Genomic DNA, 18,940 nt, shown 5'->3' on the forward strand with positions numbered 1-18,940 from the left:
GGTTACTAAATAGATGTGACTAACTTTCAGATACTGTAATTGTTATTGAGACCTAAAAAACACTTGTATCTATTAGATTACCTACTAGTTTTATGATCTTTTTAAGGAATAAATGTTTTAAACAGACTGCCATACCTACAGCATGCCAATGTATCAATAAATCTTCATTCTCTGGGTTAAGAACGTAGCATCTGCTCGCTTATAATGCAGTCAGTCGCACCTGAGATAATATAATGGAAAAGATGTTCACCCCATGGACCCTGGAGCTTAATAAGCTTATAAGGCTTCCTAAGCATTTTGGTGAGCCTGTGTGAATTGTAGCCTGAGTTCTCTGTTCTTAGCTGACAGGAGTGGCACCCGGTGTGGTCTTCTTGTGATCTTCAAGTTTCGTCGTGTTGTGTGTTCAGAGATGCTCATCTGCAAACATTGGTTGTAACATCTCCCTTTGCATCGTAACTTTTCAGATGTCGTTTATGCTCAAACAGCAACGTTACATATTAACTGAGTGAAAGTGAAATCATAATCAAGGACCCTTTTAAAATATTCTAGCAATAATCTATTTTGCTCTATTTGAGAAAAAAAAAGAAAAAAAAGCAGATAAATTTGTATAACATGTTTTGCTCAATCTCTCAAGAATCAGTGAATGGGTATTCTGCAACACACCGTACGAGTATGTAAACAATGCACATGAATAGACAGGCATCAGAAAAGAACCAGGCAGTTCATACAGAGGAACACAAGTTTAATCAAAGATACGCTTCAGGACACTCATCCTCGAATGCATACAGATCAGATCACGCTAGCAGAACCGATACAAAAACACTTCTTCATGCCTTTATGGTCAGAAAATCCCTGGAGGTTCCACTTTAAATATGAAGACAATCTTGTATATCAATAACCCTATTGCTCGTGGTCTTTTCCCCAAAAGCAGTACTTTGAATACCATGCCCAAATGTTACATTTCACTATACAAAGGCCTGAAGTCAGCATTAAAAAAGTGAAAAAGAAAAATACAAGGAAAGGATAAACACAGGAACTATTGTAACCGATCGACTGTACATGTGACAATGTAGTCTTTGGACAGCTTTAGCATGACGTTACCAATGAACACTGAATCATCACAGCTCTTCACACTCGAACACACTGCACCTCCTTTATTCATCGTGTGAAAACAGTGTAACAGCATCTGTATCTGTATATATGATGTTTGATCACAGCAGTGACCTGCATTACACAGGCATCTTTGACATACAATCATGAAAGCGAAAACATTTCACTCGCCAACGCAGTCAGTTACGAATTTAGAGTGGCTAGAGCAGATATTTGAAGCAAAAAAAAGTCTGCAAATTCTCAGCAATCTTCAATGCACTGAACAGTCGAATAAATAACACTAAATGTTAATCAGCAATGCTGCTTCTGACGGTTAGTCTCATCAGCTATACAAACACTTCATTATTATTAGAAAGGACAATGAGAGATGCTTGTTATTTTCTGTCATAGAGAACAAAGTATAAGTGTGACAAGTAGAAATTTAAATCAATACACATTAAGTTTTAAGTTCCGACATGGCTGTCTGTAACTACATGCATAAAACAAAGAAATGACCAAACTGAAAGGCAAGAATATTTTGAACTACTAGTAGCTGTGCCACATTAAAAGAACACTGATAAATCTCACATTGATGATAAAGAGGAAAAAAATACAAAAGAAAGAACACAATAAATCTGGGGCTCTGTGGAAGCAAAGAAGCGAATGATGGAGAGATGAGATAAATGTTAGAGAACTTACAGACACATACATGACCCTACTCTACCACAGAGATTAATAAATATTAAATGTTTTAGACACAATCCATCCGGTTTAGAAAATGCTGCAAAATCTTCTTTCGTAAAGGCCTTCAGATTCATCTTTGCATCGTTAGAAAAGTCCTGTCCGTTCGTTTTATCTCGCACTCGGGTCCTGTGTGCCGATAGGGGGAGAAACACGAGTATAGACACACGCTACTGCTTGATTTACTCAGTGTTGACCTAAATAAGGAAGTTCTCCAAGAGAAAGGCGTTTGCTCCATTGTTTATTACCTAAACATGACGTTTGTAGGCCGTTTTAATTGGGATACACACATTTATCCTGCACCTCTTTGGATGAAATTAGAAGACAGAGGCTGAAATTAGTCACATTGGGTATAGAGGACAGTGACATCAAGCACAAATTCCTAGAGTATATCTTTAAGAGTGCAAAACAGAGGAGCCATGTACATGGCCCATTCTTCCTGGACTCAAACAGCATGACGGACACAGTCATAAAGTTTGCATACACATCGAAACACGCACACACACACACTCAATATTAAATCTCTTTGTCCCTCTCCCAGTAGTAGACATTTCCTTGTTTTGATCGATCTTTCTTTTCCAACTATCTCTTAACATACACGCACATATTCCTGTCCCACAGTCTTGACTCCAGGCTTATCTGGTGTAGTATACTCTGTAGTAGACGGTTTTAGACCTCCAGAGCGAGTAGGAGTTGTCGAACTTGAGCAAGTATATACCACGGCCGGGATACTGGTGACTCCCGGCGTACACCTCCTCATGACAGTCCCGCCGGTACACCGGCACTATCTCATCCACCTGGGGTTTCCCAGCCTCCTTCTTGGCTTTCTCTTCCTCAGACTGCCCTTCCCCTGAGAGAAAGAGAGCAGGACTTCATTTACAGAAAATGGGCAGCACTTTATTTTACAGTCCTGTTCCGCATGTATATACTCTGTACTTATTATAGCAATTACAATAACTGGGTAATAACTAGGTACTAAACATGAGCCTACACCTAAAACTAACCTTAACCCATGTAGTTACCTTATATTAACCAGTACTTTCTTAGGTTAGTACACTGTAATTACACGTACTGTAAAAAAGTGCAACCAGAAAATGTAACAGAATCACAAAACAAACAATCTAGGCCTTCATATAAAGAAGGAGACTTTTGATTTCAAGAGTTAAAAAATGCACCAATACTAAAATTATGGCTGATACCAATAAGCTGATATTAAAATTATATACAATTTTGCCAAAAGAAATAAGATTCTATGTCTTACATAAATAAGAAATAAGGGGGGTTGGACAAAATAATGTGAACACCCATTATAGGGGTTAATTTGACTTAATTTCTTCACTTGCAAAGGTTAAAGCTTTGAGCTTTTATTTTGGCAGAAAGTCCTCTAAGTTTCTATGATAACAGGTTTACAGACTCTTCTTATTACAAATCTACATAAAAGCGTGAACTGTTGTAATAATCGGTCCACAAAAATGTTGGCAATTATTCAAATGTGAAAATGGAGTGTAACTGGAACACGTTGCATAATGAATATTAATTTAGAGATTTGCTAAAGATACATTTAAATTATTGCCGTTTTAAATAAATACTTCAAGAGAGCATTAGATGGGTAATTTAGGTAATCTAAATAAAGAAATGAGCGCAATTAAATATCGGCCGATAACCATTATGCTACAGACATATGCGTACGTTCCTCACCTTCTTCATCCTCATCTTCGTCACTAGACTCGCTGACGTGCACGCTGACCGCCGCGTTAGTAGAGTCAGTCCATTCAAAGAAGACTCCAAAGCCAACGTCGTAGTAGTCGGTGGCAAACTCCCAGAAGAGATAGGAGCCCTCCTCATGGGTGGGGACCCGGACGGTCACCACTTCCCCCCGGCCCACCGTGATCACAGAGTCCACATCCTGACGGATCTTCTCTTTAAAGTCTTTTATCTGTGGCCGGGTCCACATTGAGGGGGCTGCTATTACAGGGGGAGAGTCTGAGAACCAGGAATATGGGATATGGGTAAATAATGGATGGTTTTATGTGTATTTTAAATTAGGGCTGGATATATTGACACAGATGACGTGCCAGTGTGTCAACTTCATGATTTGATTTCAATTCACAAGCTTGGGATTCGAATCAATTTCAATCTTGATTCAATTTAATATTGATTCATTTGGATATATCAGGTACAGTTAAGATAAACAATAAAATGAATTTATTGTTAAAATTTCAACCCAGCCCTATTTTAAATTGAAATGCATCAAATTATGAAACAGCATGAAAAGTGAATTTCAGACCCAAGTTCACAAATTCCTCATAATTAACCATAATTCTTAACAGCATTTGAAACTCATTTGCTTCCATAACCGGATATTCACAAGTAAAACTGGATATTCAGCATGACAAAAATGTTAGGCATTTTATCCATTGGTAATTGACTGCTTCGTAATTATTACATAGATATTTTCTAAAATGATGCAAATTGATGAATGATTCACAATACACACATTAAAAAGGTAAATCCAAGTTGACATTAACAGCGATTTGAACATTTTGGCCGATACCGATAATTCTTTATATTTGAAAGCAGATAACCGATATATTGGCCGATAAATCTAAATCCAAATTTTTATATAATTTTTGAGAGCCTGATTAAAAAACAAAAGTCCATGTCCCAAGCACACAATTATAATGATGTTCTCATTATAATTGTATGTAGCCTATATGCACATGTTGCACTTAACTGTATTTTTCTTTTTAAAGTGATTCCAATCATATTTCAAGCAACTCAAAACCATCATGGTGAACAAGCTGAAGGAAATAATCCATTATTTATCTGCTTTAATATATCAAATGAACATATATCAGCCGATACCAATATGGTGGCCGATATATCGTGCAAATAAACAACTCACCAGTGGGTCCATTCTCAGTGACCTCGTCTGCAGGCTCCAGGTCTGGCTCTCGCTCTAAGCTGTCAGCAGTGGATTCAGCCTGTCCATTCAGTGTGGGAACCTCCTCTCCAGCAAAAGGCACTGACACCTCACTGGCCTCTAATGTAGACAGCACTATAGCATCCTCCTGTTGTTTCTGCAAAGCAGCCTGAAGAAAACAGAGCAATATGACATTGGTACGAGACAACAGAATCCAAGATAAATTGCATCAGTGAGTCAAAGTCTATCACATGACAATAAAACCTGTTAAGCTTGCAGTGACAGGTGTGCAAAACACATTAAACAGTATACCATGATAACTGTACACCTGCAAAACAAATGCTACCACTGCAATTTTGTTCTTTATACCAGTCGTTTTTAACTGGTGGATTGCAGGTCTGTTCTGAATGTGAATAAAATGCAACTAATTACATTGTAGTGCACAGCAAAATAAACAGGCTTATCGATTTTTAAAACTTTTCACATTGAATGAAAATCAGCACATACACACTACCACTCAAAAGTTTGGGATCAGAAAGAAGCCAATGCTCACCAAGGCTGCATTCATTTGATAAAAAAAAAACAAAAAAACAAAAAAAAAAACGGTAAAATCCAGTAATACTGTAAAATAGTATTACAATTTAAAACAATTGTTTTAAATTTGAATATTTAAAAACAAATGTTTTCTATTTGAATATATATTTTAAAATGTACTTTATTCCTGTGGCAAAACAGATTTTCAGCAGTCATTACTTCAGCCATCAGTCACATGATCCTTCAGAAATCATTCTAATATGCTGATTTGGTGTTTAAGAAACATTTCTTGTTATTACATGTTGAAAACAGTTGTGCTAATTAATATTTTTGTGGAAAACATGATAAAAAAAATTCACGATTTGTTGATGAATAGAAAGTTAAAAAGAACACCATTTATTTTAAACAGAAATCTTTTGTTACACTGTGTATTTACCGTACCTTTTTTCTTTTTTTTTTACTAACCATAAACTTTTGAACGGTAGTGTAGATTTTGAAAACGTAATCATGGATCACAAAAGCAGTGTGATGTCTGGGACTGGGAGAATGAATGCTGGGACGTCACCTGCTGCTGAGCGAGCTGCACCTGATACAGCTGCTGCATGTACTGCTGATAGTGCTGCTCCTGCAGCTGCCGGATGAGGATGAGCTGCTGCTCGGGACTGTCGGGGTACTGCTGCGCTGCATACTGCTGGAACTGCACCGCTGTCTGCGCATTGAGCGCAGCCATGATCTGCTGCCTAACACACCAGAGAAAGTGAGAAAAAAATGCGCACAATAAAGTATGTGGCACCTCACTAGGGTCACATAGCACAGCGGTACTAAAAAAGTCCCACAAAAGTTTTTCACCCCATTTAAATCTATTTTTATTTTAAATCATGTAAATGTCCTACCAAGAAGCCTAAACTTGTGATCCTACCAAGAAGCTGGTGCTAAAGACTTTCTCGCCTTTTCATCAGTCATGAGTTAGCGGATTCTTTTTGAATTACTAAAAGTGGTGTTGACAGTCCTAGTAAATTAATTGTATCTGTCAGACTACACCAACAACTAAATGCCATAGGGATGCCATGCTCCCTCATTGACTATTGGCATTAGGAATGTACATATTTACCATTAAGAGCACATCAAAATATCATCATCATCTGAAATAAATTAATAAATAAATCTGGTTTTGTATAAACGAGATTGGTGACTCACTCATTGGTGACTGATTTTCACTCTTTTCAGTAATGCCCTTCCTAAACATGATGCCCAAGACCATTTATTTGTTGCCTATCATGGTATCGATTTAGTATCAAAGAGAAAATACCAATGGCAAAACTGGGCTTTACTCTAAAGCAGGGATGGGCAACTTCAGTCCTGGAGGGCCACTGTCCTGCAGAGTTTAGCTCCAACTCTAATTAAACACACCTGAACAAGATAATCAATGTTTTCAGGATTACTAGAAAAGAGTTTTTGCCAGGGTTGGACCTAAACTCTGCAGGACAGTGGCCCTCCAGGACCGAAGTTGCCCATCCCTGCTCTAAAGGCTGGAATAAACGACATGACTAAAAACATCAGGCATCATACACTTGCCGACTTTGTAAATGGTTACTGAGAAAAACTGGGCATCATACACTAAACAACTGAGGATCACACACTACCAGACTTTCAAATCATTCCAAACACAACAAACTCATGCAACTCAACACACGCCTCGCTACTAAGAAACGCATGAGAAATGAAAACAATATTCCAAAATCATCTTAAAATATCAAAACATGTTTGATATTCTCAGACTGAATGGAATCATAGTTAAAGTGGGCTTGCTGCGATAGTCGGTGTTAGTGATGTTCAGCCGCACGCCGATCACATGACTTGCCCACCGCAACTCCTCCAGACTGCGAATCGGGGGAAAACTCCTGGCAAAAGTGGGGTAGTGTACAGCATAGATATCATATATAAACACTAGATGTCTTATGGCGCAGTCACTTCTGGCATCACCGTTCGGCCATCTTACCGCAGTGAAGCTGTGCATTAGGTGAGTGATCAGCATGCACACAAATCCTCATATCTCGCTGAAATATTGACGGATTTACAAACGGTTTGGTTTCTTACAAACGTTATTAACGTGGCTATAATTCCGAATGCTTGAACATGTATGTTATAATTATTCATATGTATGCAGTGTATGTATGTAGTGTCATAACTACCGTATTTTCCGGACTATAAGTCGCACTTTTTTTCATAGTTTGGCTGGTCCTGCGACTTATATTCAGGTGCGACTTATATATCAAAATTAATTCAGACTGAGATGAACCAAGAGAAAACATTACCGTCTACAGCCGCGAGAGGGCGCTCTAGTTGGCGGAGTTATTCAGAAGCGACACCATGAAGAAAATTCAATGGATTCAGTGATGTGGAATGAGATCGCGGGAGGTGGTGAACTTGTTTACTGGTAACTTGCTTGTTGGACTCCCTGGCTTATGTTAATTTAGCCTATTCAGCCTCCCAGGTATATGTTCTTTATGCTATTGTGTAGCTGAATAACTGTTAATGTGTTGCGTTAACATACCGGACACCTACTCAGCCTGTTGTTCTGTGTGCTACTGTGTAGTTAAATAACTTGCCTTTCCAGATTAAATGTCTGTTCTTGGTCTTGGATTTTGTGAAATAAATTTCTAAATAAATGCGACTTATACTCCAGTGCGACTTATATATGTTTTTTTCCTCTTCATGACGCATTTTTTGACTGATGCGACTTATACTCCGGAGCGACTTATAGTCCGGAAAATACGGTACATCTCTGACGTTTATAACAAACCAAACCGTTTGAAAATCGGTAGAAAATTGAGCAAGTTATGGTTATTTAAAAGTATATGCACCATTAAACGAGTGAGCGAGTCCACTGTGGCAAGATGGCCGCCGTGTGCGGACGTCGATCTCCATTGGCCAGCAGCGCGCACGAGACATCTAGCCTTTATATATGATATCTATGGTGTACAGTACTATGGCGTTTTAGTTCAGTTCTGGAATAATTAAACCGGTGTGACTCACTTCTGCTGCTCTACACGGAGTCGTTCTTCCTCAACTTGTCTTCTTTCCTCTTCTTCTCTCCTCAGCCTCTCTTCTTCCTCACGCCTGCGCCTCTCCTCCTCTTGCCGCAGTCGCTCACGCTCTTCTTCCTCTCTGCGCCGCTGCTCCTCTTCCTCCTGCCTTCTCAGCAAAAACAAGACAACATACACACTGTGAGAGACATCCGTGAGGTTACAGAGTGTTCAGGTTTTAAACGTGTTGTTTAGGGTGATCAATTCTTTATTGGAGACCAATCACTTTTTGTGGATCTCTCTGAGAGAAGCCTATATCTCCAAAAACAAGTCCAAAAACAAAAGTGTGTGACAGCAAAAAGATAAAGAAAGAAAATCAATTATCTTTATCTGCAAGTCTGACCTCTTTCTCTCTTGCTCCTCCTTTTCAATCTTGTGCGATGCGACGAAAGGTGCAAATAAATTGCAACATTTATTCAACAGCTTTACAAACTCAAGCATGGCCTCGTCCTTCTCCATGTTGCCCAGAGATGCCCATTCTCTTCTGAAAAATTGATTTAAAATAAAGCATGTTCATTAAAAATGCTAATGTGACTAACAGCAGGGAGGCACATTAAAGGATAATTCCAGTATTTAGCACTTGGAGTCTCTTTTCTGGTTTGTTTTGGATGAACTAGAGTAGGTGGACACAGAAATTTTGACGATGGGTCCTGTCTCGACTTTTTGACTCGTTTAGAAACAACGTCTGCCTGATTTTGGCACGATATGTTTGACGTAGGGTGTCGTGGGGATTCGCAAACGACAATGGGCGTCGGGACGCAAGATTCGATCGTTTCATCTCGTATAGTGTGTCATAGTGGGCGACAACCTACGTTGCGTCTGCGATGCCTCACGACATCACGACAGAAAGACTAGCATGTTTAATTTTTTAACGGTCCTCCACGACGACGGCGCGCGAGTGAGTGAGTGAGGGAGAATGAGTGAGAGTGTGTGTTCGCGAGTGAGTGAGTGAGGGAGAATGAGTGAGAGTGTGTGTTCGCGAGTGAGTGAGCGAGCGAGTGTGTGTGACTGTGTGTGTGCGCGAGAGTGAGTGTGTGAGTGAGAGAGCATGTGTGTGTGTGTGTGAGAGAGAGATAGAGAGAGAGAGAGTGTGAGTGAGTGAGTGAGTGTGTGTGTGAGAGAGAGAGAAAGTGAGTGTGTGAGTGCGTGTAGGCTATGTGAGTGAGCGTGTGTATGTGCGAGTGAATGAGTATGTGAGACGGCTCGCGATGACTGGTCGGAAAACAACGTGTAGTCTGACATGTTTCTTGTCCACGACATGACAAGATTTTTAGGAGTCAAAATCGTGTAATCTGACACAGTGACTATCGTAACAGACAAAAAAAATCGTGTAATCTGAACCAGGCATAACGTTCGTTTTCACAACTGTGCAACTCACCAAGTGGTTAGTGGTGTTCGTTGATGTTCCAAAACAAGTAGCGTAGCGAAATACAGTTTCTGTCGTGTTTTATTTGGCATTTTGTAAAATCCCATTGATTTCTGTTGGAGGACTCATTGCTCGTTGATATCACTGCGCTTCAGACTCAAATATCGAGCGGAAGTTTATACGCGGTTGTGAGGTATCTGAAAAAATAGTTCCACTATAGCAAATAACACGGATTGAAATCATACATTGAGCCGATATATTTGTTTTTAATCATCAACGAACACCACTAACCACTCGGTGAGTCGCACAGTCGATTCTAAACGAGTCAAAAAGTCGAGACAGGACCCATCGTCAAAATTTCTGTGTCCAACACTCTAGTTCATCCAAAACAAACCAGAAAAGAGACTCAAAGTGCTAAATAGTTCAAATTAGAGGTGTGCCATATCATACCGTCCACGATAATACCGGTATAAATTTTTACATGATAAAAAAAGTGTCATATCGCGATATCACTGATATAGCGACACAATGACGTATGGCGCATTACGTTCCCTAGCACGCACAACAACAACACCTGTCTGAGCGCGAGAGCAGCAAGTCAGCCTCCAATGACGATTTAGTACCTAAAAAGGAGCTACTTCAATAGTATTTTAATAATTCCCGAAGGTCTACCACTTATAATGCGGGAAATTCCCCCGCAAACATTGATTTTACCAACCGCGTGAGTGTTCAGCGGTGCCGCGTCTTCTCTCTCTCGCTCTCAAAATGGGTTGCACAAGTCAATCGTCGATACCACACTCTTGTGTTTAGCAGTCAGGACATGACGGAATTGTCTTTTGTCACTTGCATCGTAACTAAAGTTTATCATTTTCACTTCTTTTAAGTCTTATCAGTTTAAACATTTGCGATTTTAAGCTATTCGGTACTTTCGCGCGTTCTGAGAGATGTTTACTCTGCGTGCATACATACAGTAGCGTTAAAGCCGTCTCACAAACAGCTCGCGAGTAACAAAAGTTCTTTTTCGCGGATTATATCGCTTTAACGGGGGGGAAAAACACGCAAAATTGTGTAAAAATTCCGGTCATGGTTAGTAACCTATATTCGTAAACAGTCGGTTATGTCTGAATTAAGCATAAAACGCGTGTAACAGTGTGACAGACAGTAAAACAGTAATGGATCCGGGCACTAGCTCTAAAAGTGACAGCAGCTATGTGTCTGTCATTAATGTTGTCATCAAAACAACAAAAGATAGCTTTCATTGTAAGGAATCAGAATTAATAGCCTATGTATTTAATTTAGTCAGGACTCAGGACTAGTGTTATTTTACATTTGATTACCTTATTCAGTTTCTGTAGTATTTCTGAATAGTGTTAGACCTACCCAAAAACTTTTCTCTTTATTTGTATCTTTATTATTTTGTATATATTTTTTGCTACTTTTTTCAATTTAATTCAAAGATTCCTTGTGTTGTGTAAACGCTTAAAAACAAAATTACCCAATTGTAAAAACACAATGAGTGAGCAAACATTTAGGTGAGATAAATGTAATAAAAAAATTGTCTACATTTTTTTTATATCGTCATAAATATCATTATCGCAAATATTCTTGAAATATCGTGATATAATTTTGAGGCTATATCGCCCACCCCTAGTTCAAATCATCATTCTTACCTGCGGTCATTTCCCAGCACATCGAAGAAGCCCACCTCAGGGGAAGCGTCTGGGTTGTAAGGGCCCTGCAACACCTGCTTGTGGAGGGCCACCAGACGAAGCTTATCCTCATAGGTCGGGTGGAAGGCTTTCCCATCTTTCTCTGAGGAAAAAGACATTAAAATATGTGGCTTTAAAAGTGCAAATGGTTCTCATTACATTAGAACAGGGATTTCCAAACTTTTTTGACAGCGGAATGCCTTAGATAAAAAAAAAATATTTACTTGAAGTACTCATTTGCATGTTCACTGTTCTCTGATGTCGGTTGTTGGTCACATGATTTGCTAAAAAAAATAATATATTTGATGTTTACCTGCAAGTGTTTCATCTTGATTGCTTTTACACTAAATGATTTAATTGAGTTTTACATTTTTTACGATCTAATTAATTATTAGCTTTACACGAACCCCAGTTTAGAATGTCAGCTAATGCACATTTCTAAGTCGATACAGATCATGTCAAAATCATGATTTTTCTGTAAATTGTGTAAAATAATTTTTTGTGAATGCTTTGAAAGTCAAGAGCAAGATACATTAGTGCCATTAGTCCTCAGCTGGAAACTGCAACATCTTGATTGGGAACATTAATGTGCATAATTAGAGAGTTGCAGCACTTAGACTATACAGCTGATGGACACAATCCATACTTCATTCATCATCAACCCACAGACAAGAAATGGGTGTAGACTTGCAAAACGGGCTAAAAGTGCTGAACAAACACACTTCACTGACAAAGAGATCAACCAAGTTCAGCACTTGTAGTCTATTTTTGCACTTATGCTTTCTTTCATAGTCTTTATGAGTTGAAGCCATCAGTCAGGCACATGACACAGACACACAGTGGTGCTGTCACCGGTTAGGGCAGTTCCTCTAGAGGACCTCAACCCTTGAACACTGCGATAGAAGTGAACTACAAGACCTGTGTAAGCAGAACTTTTGTTCAAACCAAATACTAAGAATGAAAAGGACCCTAATAAGAAAACCACGACCTCACTAGATCTAAACAAATGTGCGAATTCAATCTGTAGCACAGAGACGACCGTGCTAACGAATGTTTGTGTTCAATCAATGTCCATATTAGTGTATATTATAGAATACCTTTAAAGAACCTGAGCGCCAGCCCGTAGAGCTCGACTAAATCAAAGCCCCATTTCTTCTCGATGGGAGGTTCGCCCTCCTCTCCATCGACACTCACAGGGTTGTCAGCGCTCTGGTCCGCCGAGCGGGCGGCGGGCGTCTCGGCCTGTTCCTGCTCGCCCTCGGAATCCGGGCTTAGAGTCAAACCGTCGATAGAAACTTCGAGCCGGCTTGAATTTGCACTGTTGAGGTCGCCGCTCTGAACCTCTGTCGCCATCGTGCAGAATGTCAGCTGAAGCAGCCACGTACCAACTTCCGCCCTGCTCCGCCGGAACTTCCGGCAGCATGACGTAGAAATGTTCGACTACAAGAGCTTCAAAATTCTGCATTTATTAATATTAAGAATTACATAAAATAAAAAGGTCTCAGTCCAAAAAACATTGTTTCGCTTTATACGGGACTTAACAATATTGTAGTGTTTTACATAAAAGTAAAGGGAAAAGAGCTGTTCGAGAACGTAATGTATAGGCCTACCACATATATTTAATCAGTTAAAGTGTATGGAATTGTATATTATGAATATACACTTTGTTTTGTCAATATACATATGTTAATGGAAAAAGAACCACATATATATCATTATAATACGAGGAAATAAATAAATAAACATAATAAATAAACATTAAACAAACAAACAAATAAATAAATATACTTTGGCTAATAATAATGAACCATTTAAGATGTAGCCTACACTTGTAATTTAATATTTGACTGTCTGAGGCACTAAAGAGACGACTAAATACACTTAAAATTAATTAAATAAATAAATAACTTAAAATATAAATAAATAAAATGATAAATGATTTAGAAGAACATCATGTAACATACTACTAGTAACTGTCCAATGACAATGGAGGCCTGAGGTACATTATATATTTATGAAGGGGTGTGTGGTATTTTGGTAGGATCTAAGGTATTATGGTTATTTTTATAAGAATAGTTTCAAAAAAGTATGTGAATGAACAATGTTTTTGTTTGTTTGGTAGGCCTATTTTTTTTATTTTTTTTTATTTATATATATATACATGTTTTTTTTCTTGGGGAGGGGGATAGGTGCGCAATTTGTCTGGGGAATTTGGCTAATAACATTTAACATTTTAATTCTGATGAAATGAACGAAATTACTTGGAAAAAAGAATCGTTCATTTTGATGAACGAGATTAAAAGATCCCATTCAGTAAGATGATCCGAACATCCCATTACTATGGCTGAAAACCTGAAAACATTTACCTGAAAACGTTTAATGGGTATAAAGAATGTCTAACGTTAAACTAACTTCACCGCCGTGAAGTAGCGAATGCTAACGCCTAGTTAAAGTAGCTTATTTGTACAACTGTCTCTGTCTGGACTCAAGAACAAGGATTCATAATTCATTTACGCTAACGTTAACTGTTTGAGTTGATGAGTCGACGCTTTATTCATCTGCAGTTTTAAGTGGATTAGCCTACATGTAAGAATAGCTTATTTTTCGTTCGCATTTGTCATTTTTTTGCGCTTTGAATAATGTTTATAATGTAAATGTAAACTAATTTACCGTGTAAATGTAATTATAATGCACCGTGACCGGGTATAAAATATCACAGAGAGATATGAACTAACGTTACTCAACGGTAAGCATAGTCAGTCCTATAAGCACAAGAACCATCTTTACGACAAGCGTTGTAATAGGCTAAACATTTTTTTTTTTTTGTGCAATTTATTTATAATATTTTTTTATATTTCCCCACACTCTATACATCTCTTCATGCATTGTTTTGAATACTTAGTTTTGCAAGCCAGCCCCTGCCTACGAACCAAAATGGGCTGTGAAATCCCATACTGAGAATAAAGATGTTGATTTATGAGCATAGCAACAGCTATCTATCTGTCACGATAGGATTTTTTATTTTTATTTTAATAAAATAGCAGCTTCCTTGAAATTTTGGTTATGTTTGTCTCTGTTATGTCTAGTTTTGAGCGGCGATTATATTGGAGCTCTCTGTGCTCTTATGTTCAACATCAATAGGGGGCAACAGGGGATGCTTTTACTCAGCACTCAAATGAAGATAGACTAGAAAACACACTACAGTCTCTCAATTTAACAAGGACAGTGTTACACAGAAAACATTTTGCTGATCACAGGATCCTAACTCATTTTTTGGGATGGTTCACCTAAAATAATAATAATAATAATAATAATTCAGTCATCATTTACTTACCCTCATGCAGCACCAAAGCTTCTTTTTCTGTGAAGGACAGTAAGAGCTGTGTCTAGAAATCACACAGACACAAATTAGGACTAAATGGTGGAAAGGTGTTATTCAATAACTTCTAGAAATATAGATTGTAGAAGTGAGCTTTGGTTCACGACAAAACAAATAAAAGAACTTCTGTGTTCTTTCCGTAATGGAGAAGTTCGTTCTGAAGCAAAGCAGTTAACCTGTAAGCTTGATTTTTTTGGGGAAAAGAATATGTTAACCTGTAACCCTAAGCTTGGGTAAAAGAAGCAAAAACGTGAAGATCAAACATCAACCTGCAATTTTGAGCTTGTGCGAAATAGACAATCAACACTATCTGTAACTTTAAAATTGGAGAAAAGAGAGGAAAACAATGTGGAAATACATGAAGAAAATATTAACCTGTAACCGGCGGGGGACTAATTTTTGTAGAGGACAGTAATGCAAATGGGTATGCGAAGGTGTATCCAGGTAAAAAAAACACAAGGTAACGTCTCAAAAGTCATGGCATAATGTGCAAGTCTTTTGTGTGCTTGACTTCTAGTAGAAACAATAACACCCAAACCTATGTGAGTTTCAAAAAAATGTTAAATGTTAACCAGATCAGAAATAATATTCATGCATTATTGCAGCAGAGACAAACTATAAAAAGTTGTTGTTGACTCATTCGATCTATTTGTTACAGAGATGGACTTGGTGAATTATAAAAGAAGCACTTGTTCTCATCTCAGAATGTCACCCTTCATTATATTTGTATTTTAATTCTTTGCCTAATTTATTTAGATAAAACAGTGTTTATATCTCAGGTACAAAGACAATGTGTACAACAGGTAAATAGTACAGTACAAATAGAAAAATAAAAATATTCTGCATTAGTACTACATATAGTGCACTTCAATTGAAAAATACTTTTTACACTTTGCTATTTTTACACATTGCAAAGAAGGAACGACCACACTGATCTCATCTGGAAATGGTTTGTATGTGGTTGTCACTTTTCCCTCTTTTGCTTGTAATTGGTAGAATTTCTCAAAATCAAAAACAAAAGGAAAAATACATTCCTTGAAAAATGCTGTCATCATTTCCTACTCACCATCATGTTCCAGTCAAAACATGAACACAAAAGACAAAGTCATACAGGTTTGGAACAACATGATGATCATTTCTGACTGATGCTAATCAGTCTGTCAGTTAACAATGCTGGGTACGCCGCCCTTAATCAGCACCCGATCACATGGTAAACGAAGTGCCATTGTCATTGGTCGAGCCGTCCATAGAGCGCCGTGTGGAAATGTACATTTCAGTGGTGACGCGTGAGGACCGCCTCGCTGACATGTAGTTCTTCCCCAAGCACCAGATGTCCCGTAGGATCTTACGGAAGTGGTTTCTGAAATTCACTCCAATGAAGGCGTACAGCAGGGGGTTGAGACAAGAGTGCAGGTACGCCAGGCTTCTCGTGATGGCCATGGTCAATGAGACGGCCTCATCGTGGCTGCATTCCTGCTGTTCAAACATGTTGATGGTGTAATACAACAGCGCTATATTGTAAGGCATATGGCAGACCACAAACACGAAGACCACGGTGAGGACCACACGCACTGCCTTGTGTCTCTGAAAGTTCTTGGCCCGAAGGAGAGTGACGATGACGCTGGAGTAACAGAATCCCATGATCAGCAGCGGCAAGAAGAAACCTACCGCCACCTGAGAGCTGGGCACCACGGTTTTCATCGCACGTGCCGTCTCGTTCGACTTAAACCAGAAGAAGCACACGTACTGCATGTCGTCGCTGTCTGTGCTGTTCACAATGCTGGTTTCGCTTGGGCCAGGTAGGTAACGCTCATAAAACACAAAGGTGGGAAGGGAGAGGAGCAAGGCCAGAATCCAGACGGCCGCACAGACCAGGTGGCTGTAAAGCAGAGTGCTCGAACGCAGCCGGTAAGAGCGGCGGGCTTGCACGATGGCAAGGTAGCGGTCTCCACTGATGCAAGCCAGGAGCAGAATGCCGCTGTACAGGTTCACACTGTAGATACCACGCAGCAGCTTGCAGGACAAGTTCCCCATGGTCCACCCGTACTGCTCGCTGTAGATAATCAAAGGCAGGGCCACCACAAACAGGATGTCAGCGATGGCCACGTTCAGCAGGTACACGTCAGTCATGGACTTGGTTCGCTTGTAGAAGGCATACGTCAGGATCACGAGGGTGTTGCCGATGAAACCAGCTAAACAAATGATGGGGTGAATAAACAACTGGAGGAAGTTCTCAATGTTGACACTGCGCTCTGTCGAACACGGCTCCACGATCTCATCATAGATGTGTGAATAATCAGTGTCGTTGTCTTCATAGCTGGAAAGATAATCCATTTTTATCTTTTGAGACTGTTAGGAAAGAAAAGAATAAGAACATCAGTCGAAACTGAGCTCACGTAAATCAAGATAAAACCACTTGATTGAAATCTAAAGTGGAACTAAGTTTAAAGATGGCATATTCAACCAGATTTTTGAATATAACTGAATAAGATGTTTGTTTAATGGCTTAATAAAAATAGTGGACGTCTAAGCTGATAGCAGCGATCAGACATGTAGCGCCGTTCGGGGACGAGTTTGAGTCCCCGCATGAGTGTATTTATCAATCCTGCCCCCCTCTCTCTCTCTCCCACTTCACTTACTGTCAGTAAAAGGCAAATAATAATATTAGACTAGAATATGAGTGACATGATATTAAAATATCAAAAAATTAACAAATAGTTTTGTTCTTAAATAGTTTTTCTAAGAATGCATTTGTCATCGTTTTGTCGCTGTCATATACATTTTAATATGCGAGTGTGAATTATATGACAGATTATGTTAAATCCAACAATTCCCTCTAGACCACAAAAAAGCTCATGTGCAAACATGGCTTTGTAGTTTGACATTTTATCTTTGCAGAAAGAGGTTATCTGCATAAAAATCAGGTCACGTACACAGCAAGAGATTCAGTGCATACAACCTATTTAGTGGCCATTAGTCCTGGAGAGGATGTTCGTCTAGAAAAAGCGTAGCACCAAATTACTACTTTCCATGCATTCATAAGTTTTACAGCAAGCATCAAACACGGAAAGCCGGACATCTGATACCTGTCATGTCACGCAGGTTCCAGGAAACATAAAAAGCTAAAAAAAAACCTGCGCTTATAGATCCAAACAATAAGCATAAAAGCATCTTTTGTTTGCATGTCATAGTCGTTTAACAGGTGCAATGTTAATTCAAGAACGCATACAGAGAAAGAGCTTTGTGCACATGGAAAAAAACTTAGAGGAACTAAGGCATAAAAATATTTTAAGTCTTTTTTTTTAAATGTTGTTCATGACTTAAGTAGTTACTGGCATACAGAATTATGCAGATCTAATCATTGCGTGGAAAAAAGTATTTCAAAAGACACATTTTTTTAAAAAAATTTAAATTATATATATATTTTCCGACAAAAGCACTTAATTCTTTCCCCTAATGGCCCAATAAAGTTAAGTGTCTCACTTGAATACACATCCTGCACACTAAAACCTTCCAATTTAAATATAAATTGATTCTAATTTGTTGCCCACAACTCAAGACTAACATAAATCTCCAGTCTGCATAATTAAATATGTACGTAATAAAACAAAAAAGGCACTGACTTGCATTTCCAAATAAAAATTTAGCATGTGACTGAAACAAACAAAAAAAAGAAGTGACTTACCCGTATCTACACCAACAAGTCTAAAGGAATGCAGATCGACTTTTCAGACTTCTGTTCCTTCTGGTTTCTGATGAGGAAAGACAACTTGGGCAGGGCAACACTACATATTAAGAATGACAATTATCTGACCTGTAAGCAGGAAGGCGGCGCTTCACCGCTGCTTTACAGGAACATGTTGGTGTAGGTGTGAATGTCAGACCATCAAAGCTGTCTGATACATGCGTAGTACTAAAGATTATGGTTTCAAAAAGAGCCATCCAACACACATTTGCTTTCAATGTTTTATGCACAGTCTTATTTCAGTGCCAATTCTACGGCACTCTCAGACTTTAAAACAGTTACACAACTTAATGATCTGTTGTTGTTTTTTAAATGAGAACTACATTTTCTATCCTTTCATTTCTGTCCTTCCATTGTTTTTTTTTGTA

The 18,940-nt window shown here is 38.7% G+C and overlaps 2 protein-coding genes across 7 annotated transcripts; both read right to left on the reverse strand.

Moving 5' to 3' along the window:
- Positions 1 to 725: 725 nt before the first annotated feature.
- Positions 726 to 12,864, reverse strand: acbd3 (acyl-Coenzyme A binding domain containing 3). 6 transcript variants are annotated; one of them, XM_084090775.1, is made up of 9 exons: positions 12,546 to 12,864; positions 11,673 to 11,732; positions 11,410 to 11,551; positions 8,717 to 8,857; positions 8,324 to 8,482; positions 5,853 to 6,027; positions 4,736 to 4,922; positions 3,529 to 3,792; positions 726 to 2,680 (listed from the first exon to the last, which is right to left on the reverse strand). In XM_084090775.1, the coding sequence occupies exons 1-9, from the start codon at positions 12,799 to 12,801 to the stop codon at positions 2,466 to 2,468; spliced, it is 1,599 nt and encodes a 532-aa protein (XP_083946901.1). In that variant the 5' UTR covers positions 12,802 to 12,864; the 3' UTR covers positions 726 to 2,465. The 6 variants fall into 6 exon arrangements, with proteins under 6 accessions (XP_083946901.1, XP_083946900.1, XP_083946899.1 ...); XM_084090774.1 differs by having other exon boundaries at positions 3,529 to 3,795; XM_084090773.1 differs by having other exon boundaries at positions 3,529 to 3,813; positions 12,546 to 12,863.
- A 2,671-nt stretch (positions 12,865 to 15,535) lies between these two features.
- ccr6a (chemokine (C-C motif) receptor 6a) lies at positions 15,536 to 18,834 on the reverse strand. Its single transcript, XM_084090921.1, has 2 exons — positions 18,513 to 18,834; positions 15,536 to 17,176 (listed from the first exon to the last, which is right to left on the reverse strand). The coding sequence occupies exon 2, from the start codon at positions 17,159 to 17,161 to the stop codon at positions 16,031 to 16,033; it is 1,131 nt and encodes a 376-aa protein (XP_083947047.1). The 5' UTR covers positions 17,162 to 17,176; positions 18,513 to 18,834; the 3' UTR covers positions 15,536 to 16,030.
- Between the last annotated feature and the right edge of the window lie 106 nt (positions 18,835 to 18,940).

Source organism: Abramis brama, assembly GCF_963993115.1.
Source record: "Abramis brama genome assembly, chromosome: 18".
In the NCBI taxonomy this organism is placed as follows: domain Eukaryota; kingdom Metazoa; phylum Chordata; class Actinopteri; order Cypriniformes; family Leuciscidae; genus Abramis; species Abramis brama.

Excerpts from the sequence above, each read along its gene's own strand:
- acbd3 (XM_084090773.1), bottom strand. The coding sequence starts at position 12,801 with ATGGCGACAGAGGTTCAGAGCGGCGACCTCAACAGTGCAAATTCAAGC. Across the intron at positions 11,552-11,672 it reads CATGCAAATGAGTACTTCAA|AGAAAGATGGGAAAGCCTTC; the intron begins GTAAATATTTTT and ends CTTTTTCCTCAG. Across the intron at positions 8,858-11,409 it reads GTGCTGGGAAATGACCGCAG|AAGAGAATGGGCATCTCTGG; the intron begins GTAAGAATGATG and ends TCAATTTTTCAG.
- ccr6a (XM_084090921.1), bottom strand. The coding sequence starts at position 17,161 with ATGGATTATCTTTCCAGCTATGAAGACAACGACACTGATTATTCACAC.